Below are 13,714 nucleotides of genomic sequence, written 5' to 3'. Positions count from 1 at the left end.
GGTTGGCTTCTGTGCCTTGTTTTTCCTGTTTGTTCTATTGAATCGTTTCTGTTGTTGCAAATATGTCAATAAGTGAGAGACTTGAGAAGTAAATGAGCTCCATCCTTTCATGCTACTCTTTAATGGGGCCTGGGGCCTGGCGGTGCAGCTCTACACAGTTAGAGGCCAAGGGGAGAGAATGTCTTAAAACAGGTTTTGGGTTTTGTATGAATTTGAATAATGATAATCATATGCCCTCCCAAAGTCTGGGAAGAAAGAAATCTCTGTAAAGTTTTCCTTCTGGTTCACATTTCTAATTTTGTTAAGTTTTAGTGAGATTTGCTCATTAGCTTTTTCAGAAATTGTGAGTTTCCTGCCTTCTCCCCGAGGGTGAAATGACATTCTCTAATGAATGGGACCACGGAATGGGTTATTTTAAATGCTTCCCACTCGGGTGTTTGTGATGTGCAGTCAGACCTGAGGAAGAAACAGTTCCTAGTTATGTATGATAGGCCCCATATGGAAGCTGAAGTTTCCTTAGCATTCACCTCAGGTTTGCAGTGAGTCAGATTCTGAGTGGCAGATTAAATGAAGGTGGTGCTCTCAGCAGGCACACTGATCGTTTTACCATTCAAGAGAAGCGTGTCAGCATGCGAGGTTTCTTTGTCATTAGAAAACAGTGTGTGTTTTTCTATTCCTAATAGATGCTAACATTTTTAATGTTGGTGAGACTATCTACCCTTTGTCCAAGTGCAGTACTACAGAGGTTGGACCGGCTTGTTGAGCCACTACGAGCTACGTGTACAACTAAGGTAATTATTTGTTGCTAGACATCAATTTAGGCTACATTTGGCATAAGAATTACAGGGTGTGAAAATGGACTCTTGTTATTTTAGATAAAATGTTAAAATATCTATGACTGAATTTTTAAAAATTTTAATTAATATGCACATTTTATAGGGGTGTGGTGATGGCAGAATCTTGCTCTTTAAATAGGCTGACTTTGAGTTCTCCCCTTGCTTGTCTCAGCCTCCCAAATGCTGAGATTAGGGACATGCCACCGTGTCTACCAAATGGGATGTGTTTTGTTTCATTAAATTAATTTAAATATAAATAAGGAAAAAGGGGAACAATAGTGGCACTCACCCTTAATCCCAGGCTCTTGAGGCAGAGGCAAGTAATCTCTGAGTTCACAGTCCTCCTGCTCTACAGAGTGAGAGACAGGTTTCTCTGTCCTGGAAAAAACAAAACAAAACCAAAAAACCAACTAAACAAACAAGCAACAGACAAGAAAAGATGAAAACTTCCTTCGTCTGGTACTTTATGAACTCCACTAGCTTATTCTTTTCTCTGACATTTCAGACTTAATTATGTTAGTATCTTCCCTTTCTGGTGCTTTGAGAGACATTGGTGTTTATCCAAAGGTCTGGTACCATTCAGAAGTGCATCTTAAAGTCTTGGGTTGTCTTTGTTGGGAAATTCTTACTGCTTCAATCCCATCCTGTTTTAGTTTACTTTCTATAGCTGTGCTAAAGAGCATGACCAAAAGCAACTGGGGGGTAGGGGGTAGTGGGGGGAGGGTTTATTTCATGTTACTGCTTACAGACCATCGTGAAGGGAATTTAGGACAGGACCTCTCAAGGCGGGAGCCGATGGAAAGGCCGTGGAAGAATGCCGCTTACTGACTTTCTTAGATACTCTAGTACGCCTGCCCAGGGATAGCACCACCTATAGTGGGCTGGGCCCTTCTACGCTAATCATCAGTTAGGAAAGTACGCCCACGCCCACGGGCTCACCTGCAGTGCTCAGTTGAGGTCCTTACAGGGCTCCAGCTTGTAGCAGGCTGACCAAAAAACTAACCACCATGATTCTTTACATTCTTAGTTCAGTTTTACAGATATCTGTAGAATTTATTTAGTTCTTATAATTGTCTATTTGTTTTGAGTATATATATATATATATATATTTTCTTTTTTCTTTTTTTCGGAGCTGGGGACCGAACCCAGGGCCTTGCGCTTGCTAGGCAAGCGCTCTACCACTGAGCTAAATCCCCAACCCCTTGAGTATATATTTATAGTATTGCTTAATGACCTTTTTGGATTTTATTGCTATCATAATATTCATTCCATCTCAAATCTGATTAGCTTTTCTCCTCCCTTTCTCTTGGAAAGAAAGTAGTTTGTCGTTAGTCTTACTACCTTTCAGCAGACCAAACCTTTCATTGTCTGGTGTCATTTTGATTTCTGTTTCACTGATTTCAGCTCTGACCTTTATTATTTTTACTTTCTGCCGTTTCGGTTTTGCTTGTTACTGTTTTTCTAAAATTTTTGGATATTTGGGGTAGGTTCTCACCTTTGGTATATAAATGAATTAATGAAGCAGACAATTTTTAAGGGAAGTTGTACAGATGACAATAAGTAATAAAGAGCATCATCAGGAAACCACAGCTGCCTTAAGATTGTCATCTCCCAGTCTCAGAAAACAAAACAAACAAGAATGTGCTAGTAAAATGCCAGGAAAGGGAAATGTGACACTATTGATAGGGATGTAAATAAGTCCAACCACTTTGGAAGTTGATCTGGCTGATTTTCAGAAACAAAGTATCATGAACTGTCACGACTACACACTCTGCTTCTACAGTGGAAATCCATGTGACCATGTTTACTGCACACCTGTATGCATAGACACATAAGCATGCATACAGATGAGATTTAGCTATTAAAACAAGTGCCAAGAGTAGACCTGGATGATTGTGGTGAGTAAAATAAGCCACACTCAGATAAACACATATTTTCCTCCCAAGTATGAATTGAGGCCAAACAAACAAATCTCCAGAATAAAAAAACAGAAGACATGAAAATAAAAAGTAAATGACATCTGTCATAATGTGGGTAAGATGAAGCCTTCATTCTTTCTGGGAGGATTCTGCTGACTCAATGAGGGAAATGGTTGAAATGAATTTTGGGAGATGGGGACTTTGAACCTTGAAAATAAAACAAGTTTAGATTCTATGTAATTATATAAATAAGGTGAGCATGGGAATAGCATTCGGTGTTCAGAGAAGATAGAGTTGAGTACTTGGTTTCTTGGTAGGGCCAACTTGTTTCAACTAAGTAGGCCTGGATTGTCAGTCTTTATAATAGGCCTGTGTGAAATAGTTTTTTCTTAGCAGACAGCTAGTGTCTTGAGGTTTGCTTTATGGCCTGTACTTGAAGTGTAGTGTGCCTTCAGGATCTGGGGGCCATGCCTTTACACTACTAGGGATTTCTTTCTATCTGTATGCACTTTGCTCTGTTACTGCATGTGACCTGAGTCTGCTCTGTCTTGCAGGTGAAGGCGAACTCTGTAAAGCAGGAGTTTGAAAAGCAGGACGAGTTAAAGCGCTCGGCCATGAGGGCAGTAGCTGCACTGCTCACCATTCCAGAGGCAGAGAAGAGCCCTCTCATGAGTGAGTTCCAGTCACAGATCAGCTCCAACCCGGAGCTGGCAGCCATCTTTGAAAGTATCCAGAAAGATTCTTCGTCCACTAACTTGGAATCAATGGACACTAGTTAGACGTGTGTTCCACATGAGGACCATTACATTTGACCGCACAGTGCACTGAACCGACAAGTTGACCATAGACACGGGAGAGAAGTGTCTAGAGCTTCAGGATGTTCCACTTTTATTTTCATTCATGGGAAGTTTGTTCAGCTTTCTTCCATTGTTGTTTTTGTAGCTTTTACTTCAGAAATCTGTATTTCCATAATCCAGAGGTTGTAAGACCACTGATGGTTTTAGTGGTTAGGGCAACGTTTGAAATGGGAACTAAAGTTTGGATTTATGGAATGTGGAAATAGGGTCCAGTATCTGTTTGCCCTGTAATGTGTAGGATTAAAATGTTAAAACTTTATGACCATGGATTTCTTGGTTTTGTAAATTCTCTCATTTAAAATCAATTCTGCAACACAAAGACCATGTTTCTTTCCTTGTATAACCTCTTCTTTCAGTGACATAAAATGATTTTAACTGGCAGATAAAGAGTATCCATTTAAGATATGCTATATTTCGGAGAGATTGGCATCGTCACAAAGATAATAAAGTACCACTTTATAAGGCTTAACAATATCCCCTTGTACACACTGATTTTGCATGACCAGGTTTACAAATATGTATTGTCTGTAACAGCATGTACAGATTCTGCACAATACACCATAAAATAAGCAGTAGTGCGATGTTTCAGATACTTCTGCACACAAACGGTTACCTGCTGAGAGAGGAGTTAATGTGGGAACTGGTCGTCTAACTGCCAGTGTGGATTTACAGATGTTTTCGGCAAATCAAGTCACAGCAATTTGCAACTTTTTACTATTATAAATTATCTTACACATTTAAGTATTTGGTTTTCCTTAGTTCCACATTTTGAGTTCGTGTTTCCATCTAGCAGGTCTCAAAGCCCCAGACTGTTTTATTCCTGTTGGGAATCTGTCTGCATTTGTTACTGAAGGACAAAACCTCACCTGCACTTTCAGGTTCTGTTTTTAGGGAATTTCTGAAGTTGTCCATCATTCGTTTTGTTAGCTAAAGCTTTCTTTGAGTTACACCCCCACCTCCCCAGCCCATCTCTTGGCGAGCTAACTTCCCTGTTGTCTTTGGTAAGTGTTGAGTGTTTGCTGGGTTAGCAAAGCTTTTGCAGGTGTTTCCATTATAGTCGAAGTTCCATCCAACATTCTGTGAGCTCGCTTCACACTAGGCCCCTTCATGTCTGTGGTGTTTTGCCAACAGGAAGAGCTGTTCTGAAGTCAGAGCACGTAGTTCTGTGCACATGTGGTGTACATGTGTGGAGGGAGGCAGGTATTAAATTGAGTGATCAGTTTCAAGTAAGTGCTCGGCTTAACCTGCACCGTTAGATGTAAAACTGCATTTAAACACTTGTCCGGCTCACAGACTTGGGTGTGGTAAGGTGGAATGCACAACTGTTCAGGTCAGAACAGACTGGCTCTTAGATGAACAGCTTGACGGTGAGTGTCCAGTGGTGCCGAGGACATTGATTGGTGCTGGTAAGGACTTTGATTATACATTGGCTTATTATATGAAGTTGGTGCCATGGCAAAATATGTATGGCAGGTGATAATTTTATACCATAGTTTGCATAAAACTAATAGGAATTTATTTTAGTACATTGTGCACTTTGCGTTACTATGGTGTAGGTGTTGTGGATAAAGCTCAATCCGGGGTTGTGATGTGGTCTCACAGTGGGGTACAGTACAAGCTCTGGGCCTGAAAGGATTTTGATAATGTGTTTCATGACTGTCTTAAGTTAATTACCTAGAGCTAAACCCATAAACTTTCATCAGTCCCCCCTATACCCGTGGTTTGTTTTGAATTCAAGACAGGTTATGTTTTGTTTTTCTGAGTCTCGCAAGTCCACTCATTTTCCTATATCACTAAATTCTTGAATGGAGAAAATAGTGCTTTAATGGTAAAGTATCACATTACCTATACATACAGAGCCAAGGAATTAGACACCTCTATACACAGGCCATCTATACACAAGGAATTAGACACCTCTATACACAGGCCATCAGGGGGAAGAGTGCTCAAGGCCTCAGTGCCGAGTCACACTGATGCTGTGCTGATGTGGTCCAGATCTGGACTGGGAGCAGCAGACCACCACACACACTAGAAAGGTAGAGCTTCTGCCTGGCAGTTCTCCACCCAGGAGCGTCGTAAAGTCAGTGGTGTGAGCGAGTGAGCCGATAGATGGTGGCGGTTCTTGGGAATACATTGAGGTTACTTTAGAACTATATGGAGTTTTTAAAAAGCTTAATATGTGTTGAGTTTTGGGTTTAGGCTGTCTTATTATAAACTTAGGCAGGAATAAGTCTAACCTAAGAAGTTATTTATAAAGTTAGTAGGATTGAATGCGACTATTTTAAATTGTATATTTTATTAGTGATATCTAAAAGCTGCTCAACTGCTAGCAGTTAGGATTCTTAAAAGATTGGAATATGATGGCTTTGTTAAATGTTTGTATATTTACATAATTTAATCATAATTAAACAACCAAATGAGTCCTTTTTAGTCTTCACATTCCTTGGGTAAACAATAACATAGGGAAATAAACAATTCTATGGGATGTTTTGATATTTTTGTATCTAGCTCAGCCTCAAACGTGAAGCCATGATTGAAGTTCAGAATGTTGAAGTATAGAGAATCCTCAGCTGCTGAAGAATTTAATTTCCTTGTTCCTATGCCTTCAGAGCCACACTAGGCACATGACGAAGTGAAGTGTATAGTAATGCTTTCTAATTGGAGCAATACTTTCTGCCCACAGTAAGGTCCAGTGCTACTGCCCAAGAAGCTGGGGCAGGAGATCATGAGTTCAAGGCCAGCTTGAACTGCATAACAAGACCCTTTCCCAAATGGTGTGTTTGTGTGCATGTGTGAATATAAGTCGTCAAAGTTAAGTTTTTGATACTTGGATGTGAAAGTTAAAAGTTTCAACAAGTAGCATTCAATTGTAGCTTCTACTTGAAATTTCATTTTCACTTTTAAGCTATTGTCTTTAATCTCTGTCGAGTGGAAAACTGACATTTGATTATAAAACGGAACACAGTGGACATGTGCCAGCAGCTGTCCAAAGCTCACCAGTTATCACCAGGAACACAAACCAAGAGTAGCTTGGTTTCCTGGTAGTAGCAGTAAATGTTTCGTGAGGACCTGCACCATGTTTTTAGTAACATGGTTTTGTTCTTTATATGTTGGAAAGCTTGCTTAGAACATCTCCCAAAAAGGATTTGGTTTTCTTAGGGCATTTTTAAAACCAACTTTGAAAATATCAAAGAGGTACTACGTGATTGTACTGTCGGACTTAACAACATCAGTGAGTCAGATTCGGAGAGATTTTATCTAGTAGGTTAAGGTTCTGGGTTGAAGCCGTCGGGCCTTTAAATTCTAGTATCAGATCTTGGGGTGGTTTAGAATGTTGGTTTTGCTCAGGTCTTCAGAAGAGAGAGACGAGGAGAAAACTTACTTGAAACAAAATTCTTTACCCTTACCGCCGAGGGTTTCGGGGAGGTTGGGACTAGCCTTTTTAGTCACTTGTCCGTGCTTGGTGCTCATTGAGTGATTTGGAAATGCTCACACGGGGATGAAAAGCTATAGAGTTGTACTCTGTATGATACAGTAGCGGCCCATGTGTTACTATTCTGTGATAAGCTATACTCTGGAAAGTTGCTTTGCTCGTTTCATAGATTTTCACATTTAAACAAACTGCAACTGCTTGTTAGACGAGGGCAGCTCAATGTGTGTACTGTACTCTGGTGTTAAGACGTGTATCTGCTTGCAATCATTGCCATGTGTAACCAAGCGAGGCTTTCCTAAGAGACGTGGAAATAAACTCCTGGTTCCTTATTCTAGAAATAAAATCCATGTTTTCCTTCAGAGTTTATACCGCAGTAAGCAAACATGTTCCTTTAGATGAGGGCTTTGGATGTTGACTGTTAGAGTTTGTAATTGAGTGAGTGTATTGTAAGATGACGGCATCTTGACCTCTACTTCCTGGGGCCTCCGTCAGTGCCCCAGGTGAGGGGAGACTGCCCTGCTTCCACTGAGATTCACTCTTTGAAAGAGAATTTTCTCACGGCTAGCCACTATATCCAGCCGCAGCTAAATAGGGATTTCTGTGAGGATGGTAAACAGATTTCATGTTTATTAGCTAAGAGTTTTTCTAGTGTGTCAGTTTTCATCTTAATATATAACTGCTGTTTATAATCAACTAATTGTGCTGATTAATTAGCGTGACTTAGTGAGAAGCCTTTATATGCATTATGGCCTCCAATGTTTTAAATTGGTCTTCGGTGCTATAATCTTGCCATAATCCTTCTTCTGACTATAAAGCAGTATATCTTGTAGAAATGTGATTACAAAGGCCACTAGTATGTGGGGTCTGAAGCAGTTGAAAGCAGTCTGCAGCATGTAAGTTCAGGAGCAGTGACCAAAAGGTTCTGATGCAGTTGGGTTCTTTAAATAAAGTCCAAAGAGATGGATTTTTTAAAAAAAGATTTATTTATTATAAGTACACTGTAACTGTCTTCTGACACCAGAAGAGGGCATCAGATCTTACTACAGATGGTTGTGAGCCACCATGTGGTTGCTGGGATTTGAATTCAGTGCTCTTAACCACTGAGCCATCTCTCCAGCCCAAGACAGATTTTCAAAACACACATATTAAGTCCATTAACTTGCTTTCTTGAAGTAATGACTTGTTTCCCAGCAGTATGGGGAACTTTATGCCAAATGGTGACCTTTTTTATGCTCCCAAAACATACTTGACAACACCTATTCAAGTCAGGTTGACTATAGCACGTTTTTTGCTATTTTTCTAAAATTAGCTCAGGATCAGAGACAAAATGGTTTAAGGTAAATCTTGACACCCTGTTGGAATTTTGAAGACTGACAGTGGTGGCAAAATGTCAGAACTGACAGACTGTCTTTGAAACAAGACTGTTGAGGAAATACTTTTTGAAACTCTGTGTGCTTAGAAGAAATATCGTAAGCAGCTATGATAACTGCTGTTTGCACATTAGTGGGGTATTGAAGTTAATTTGCCAGGATTTTGACTACAGAACGGTGAACTAGCCTTGGTAACTTTGAACACTTTCTTGCATAGTGGTTTTCTGCGCTTAAAACTCTACATTTAGAGCTTCCAGATAGCATGTGAGATAAAGATACTTGCTTCTGTGCCTCCCAGCCTCCCAGGACTGCTTGGACCTGAGTTTGGTCCTTGGGATCTGCAAGTTTCTTCTGATCACATGAATACCATCATGGCTTGTGTGCATGGACACTCCTCTCCCATAAAATTAATTTAAAAAATAAAATCTACACTTATGCCAACATCAGATCTCTAAAAAATAAAAACCAAGAATCTCAGATAAGCACCACTCCTAAGGTGGGTGTTGCCATGACTCTCACACAGCCTACATGTACATATTGAGAGTCAAAAGGGAACTGGAGAGTTCCAGCATGTGGTGCACATGTACATATGTATGTACATGCACACATGCATTCATACATACAGTCAACACATAAGATGACAACATTAAAGAAAACTTCCAAAAGAAAATCCTCCTGCTATTGCTGTTAGGGATCATCAGGTGAACCGCTCAGCCACATATAGATATTAGTAAGTGGGGAAGTGGGGGAAAGTTTGGTTTAGGGCATAGAGGCTATAGTCTAAGGATCAGGGCAAACATGAGAGAAATACATGCTACTGGCAAAAGCATGAAGGCACCTCTGCATGGCAAGCTCAGGAGCCTGTGTTGCTGAATGGAATGGTGAGTCTGGGATGTCTGGGTGATGGAGACCTTGAATTTGACTGCAGGGACCCTAGCTAACTAGAAAAAGGCTGCAAAGCTAGTCAGTCAGGGGGCAGGTTTGCATTTAAAGAGCTGTCATTTGGAGACTAGAAAGAATGCTAGGAGTTGTTAGTGATGTTGCTGGAGTACTACGGGGAGTGGTTAATTGAACCAATACAGTTTGGGGTGCAGGATGGGGCGGGGGAGATCTATTCCCCTCCCACTTGGGGCCCAGGTTAACCAAAATACCATTTTGAGACATGCTGGGTACTGCAGTAGAGGCCAATGAGAAGTGAATCCCATCAGATTCTCCACTTAAAATCACACCACATCTGACCACATATTTTTTTTTGGTAGGTGAGCAAATGATGCTGGCATCCAACAACTAATTCAGAGGGTTAGTGAGAACAGCTCGCAGTTGAGCTGGGAGAAGGGCTAGACATGTACACTCCACTAGAGTGCCAGATGCTTATTACAAATCCTTTTCCATAACCCTGCTGCTAGTCAGCTCCCACTTTACCACATCTCCCACCTCCCTTTACCATCACCATAGCCTAAACCACCTCACCTTCCAAGCTACCTTTACCAGCTTCGTTTTTTTAAAGAAGTAGCAGTGAGAGGTGTGGAAATCGATTACCTACGTCAAATGCCAGTGTTTCAAGTGTGCTTTTTTTAAGTAAACAAAGCAATGTTTAGATGTTTTCTAACATGCTTGAGTACCTTCATTTTACATCCCATACCCATGAGTCTGCTTTTAGTCTTTACCTTTTTTCTTTTGTCCTGATTTTGTAAATATCATAAATTGACAAATTAGAATGACTTATTTATGGTCACAGTATATATACATAACAGTATATATACATAACACATATATACACATGTATACTGATGGAGAGATAAAGGCAGGGGAAGATGAGGCAAAGTATGTGCTGATTAGCAGGGTGATTGAAAGATTTTTTAATAGGTACCCAGCCCTCTGTAATATTAATATATATAGTGATATATAATATAAATCACTGTGTGTATACACACACACACACACACACACACACACACACACACACACACAGAGTGATTAAAGCTACTAACACTGCATTACCTCCAACATTGTTAGGGTTTAAATCTCGGCTGGTGCCTGGACAGAACACACCCAGACGACATGGTTCCACGTGGAGAGGTTTAATGAAAGAAGGAGGAGGTCAGCCATAGGCACGTGGTGGGGAGGGGGAAGGGGGCAAGAACAGAGAAGTAAGAGGGAGCAGAGGGGGCAAGTAGCCCCCTTTATAGTCAGGCACAGCTGGCTGTTGCTAGGCAACTGTGGGGCAGAGCATACCTGGCTACTGCCAGGTAGCTGTGGGGGTGGAGCTTAGAATACCAACACTGTTTTGTGGAAATTCTGCATTAGCAATTTTGAAACTACAGTCATGTTGTACTGTAGGTCTCAGAGACCTCTAACTGAAACTATCCACTTCAACCTCTGCAAGCTATATTGGACATTTCCATCTGGTTATTCGAACTTACTTAAACTCCAAGACTTTCCTTGTGGTAATCTAAGTGAGAATGGCCCTTTTGGCTTAGTCATTTGAAGACTTGGTCCCAGTTGGTGCTGTGTGGGGGAAGTTTAGAAGGTTTGGCCTTACGGGGCAAAGTATGCCAGTTGGGGAAGGCTTTGAAAATTAAAAACCCCGAGCTGCTTTCAGTTTGCTCTGTGCTTCCTGCTGTGGTTGGAGATGTAAGCTTTCAACTTCCTGCTCCAGCCATCATACCTGCCTGCTGCCATGCTGCCCCCACTTAGCAGGATGGTCCTCTGGACGTTTGCTGTGGTGTTTATATCTACAGAGATGTAACTAATGCACTGTTCTGTTGGTCATGTTCAACCATTGCCCCAGATCCTCGAAAACTCAGAGGCCTGCAGTCAATTTCGTCTTGGTCCTGCCTGACTTCTTCCTGGTGTTGCAAATCAGTTATTTGTACTCTCGCAGGGGTTACAGATGCTTCCTTTAAGTGTGTTACTACTTTGCCCTTCCTCTCCATACTCAGCTGAAACCAGTAGCCTCATATCACTAATGAGATTACAGTCTTTATTTCCTTCGTTGTGGGAAGCCCCGAGAGTGTATAAGGAGCCATTGAAGTCCGGAATGAGTGTGTGTTAATGACAAAGGCCTCCAGCACCATGGAAACTGGCAAAGCCTCCTTGAGGTCAGAGTCAGGGTATGGGCAAAGCCTTCCTCTCCTATGTGAGCACATGTTGACAGTATACACAAACTACAACTGTAGCTTCATCCTTCCGAATGATTAACCTGAGACTGTTCCCCAATAGAGTCTTCCCACCAATTCTTACTAGCCCCCTCCTGTCTCCTGTGCTGTACCTAATAAAAATACTGAGTTTCCAGTGATGGGTGTTCTGCACTGGTTCTTGCTTGAGAGCTAATGGGTCTGGATCTGCAATATCGGTTCTGCTACCCACAACCTAATCTACCATAAGGAGACTAAAGAAATTGAAAGATAGGCAGAAACCCTATGATCAAGATGTCTCCTTCCCTAACCTATCATAAAGCTCGTTCATGTAATACCAAAGTCAATGACTTTCTGCTGCAGAAATGTGGCATCCAGTCATGTTCTTTGGTCAGGTTTTTGTGCTGTTTTTAAACTCATTCCTAATGCTGTTGATTGTGATTGACTACTTTGGTAGACTATCTACTTTGATTTTGATTGACTGATAGATTTCTACCTACTTTGGTTTCTCAGAGATCTCCATTCTCTTGGTTTAAGTAATTTAGTTTTGTTTTATTTGTCTATGTATTTTATCTGCATGTATGTGTAACATGTGTGCCTGGTGCCCCAGAGCTGGAAGAGTGCATTGGATTCCCCTGGAACTGGAGTTAAGGATGGTTGTGAGCCTTCGTGTGGGTGCTGGGAACTAACTAGGTCCTCCTCTGAGCCATCTTTTCAGTCCGTGTGTTGCTTTCTTAATCTGTTCTGGAGGAACAGACCCAGGGGAGGGAATATATATGAAAAGTATTTTGGATTTGCTTATATGATACAGTCTGGGTAGTCTAACACTGGTTTTCTTCACACTGGAAGAGAGGCTGAGAACCCAGGAGCTGCTCAGTCCATGAGGCTGAACTCCTCAGTATTCTCGATGTGCTGCTGAAGGCCAGGAAGAGTCCTGAAGAGGCGCTAGTCTTTGGTCTATGTTACAAAACTGAAGAATCTCATTTCTAATGTCAGCAAAGGAGCGTAGCAGTGGCGGAAACAGATGAACTTGCCAACAAGACTAGAAATAGAACAGGCAAAGAGCAAAAGCTTTTCCCTTGGACCTCCTTATATCTGGGCTGTGGGAAGCCAGACCAATCCAAGACTTTCTCAGAGGCCCTGATGGAACTACACTGGGCCAGTGGGAAGTCCCCAATGAGTGTGTACTAATGTCACAAGGACCCCCTTACATCAGAAACACGGGAACTGGCAAAGCCTCCCCCAGGTCAGGGTATAGCAAAGTACTTCCCATGTGGGAAGTGCTGCCCACACTTATGGCCTCCTGTTTCAGTTAACCTAATTAGGAAAATCCTCAGAGGTGTGTTGACCTCTTAGTTGATTGCAGATCTAATCAGTTGGCAACCACATTTAACCATCACATGTAGTTGCCCACAGCCAATAGGTAGATCTTTGCTTCCACACAATGATTAAGACTCTGAATGAGATGTCTGACTAGCCTTACAAGCTGAGGAAAGGCCCCTTAGCTCTTTGGAAGACTGAAAAAGTGAGCCTGAACAAAGACTGAGAAGCAGCACTCCTTGTCCACCATTAGTAAGAATGAGATTGAATCCCATGCCACATTAAATAGTAAGGTCTCAGATAATCTTTTATTATTCATATTTAATAATTATTTTTATTATTGTACCTAGAGAGAAGGGTCAATGGATTAGAGTAATTGCTGTTTTTCCAGAGGATCTGGGTTTAATTCCCAGCACGCACATGATGGCTCACATGCATATCTGGTGCCCTCTATTGGCTTCCATGGGCATGAGGCACACATGTTGGATATAGATATATGCAAATAAAACACCATAGATAGAAAAATTTTTTTCAAGTTTAAATTTAAAAAAAAAATTACAGTGCCTTGGTTCTGAAGCTAGCCATGTTTTTGGAAGAAGAGTCAGTCAGAATTGAAGAAAAACGAAACTGTTAAAATTTTTTGAGGGGGGTGGTTTCTCTCTGATTCCAGAGAGAATCATGAGGAAAAGAAAAAGCAAAGGAATAGAAAGGAGGGCTAAAGCTTTGTTAGAGAATAACATACATAGGACAAAGTATGTGTTACGGCTCAATGAATTATCAAAAAAGAGAATACATTCATGGACATCGCTCGGGTCAGAAAAGATCACTAATCAGCATTCTGG

The 13,714-nt window shown here is 41.2% G+C and overlaps 1 protein-coding gene across 1 annotated transcript in view; it reads left to right on the top strand.

The window, feature by feature from the left end:
- Positions 1-7,374, top strand: part of Cand1 (cullin associated and neddylation dissociated 1) — a 41,610-nt gene extending 34,236 nt beyond the window's left edge. The window contains exons 14-15 of the mRNA XM_032912957.1: positions 684-791; positions 3,310-7,374. Of these exons, the coding sequence (XP_032768848.1) occupies positions 684-791; positions 3,310-3,534 (333 nt within the window). The 3' untranslated portion in view covers positions 3,535-7,374. The remainder of the gene's footprint in view (positions 1-683; positions 792-3,309) is intronic.
- The last annotated feature ends 6,340 nt before the right edge of the window (positions 7,375-13,714 follow it).

This window comes from Rattus rattus, chromosome 1 (assembly GCF_011064425.1).
Source record: "Rattus rattus isolate New Zealand chromosome 1, Rrattus_CSIRO_v1, whole genome shotgun sequence".
Taxonomy (NCBI): domain Eukaryota; kingdom Metazoa; phylum Chordata; class Mammalia; order Rodentia; family Muridae; genus Rattus; species Rattus rattus.
This window is presented reverse-complemented; position numbering and strand designations above follow the sequence as displayed.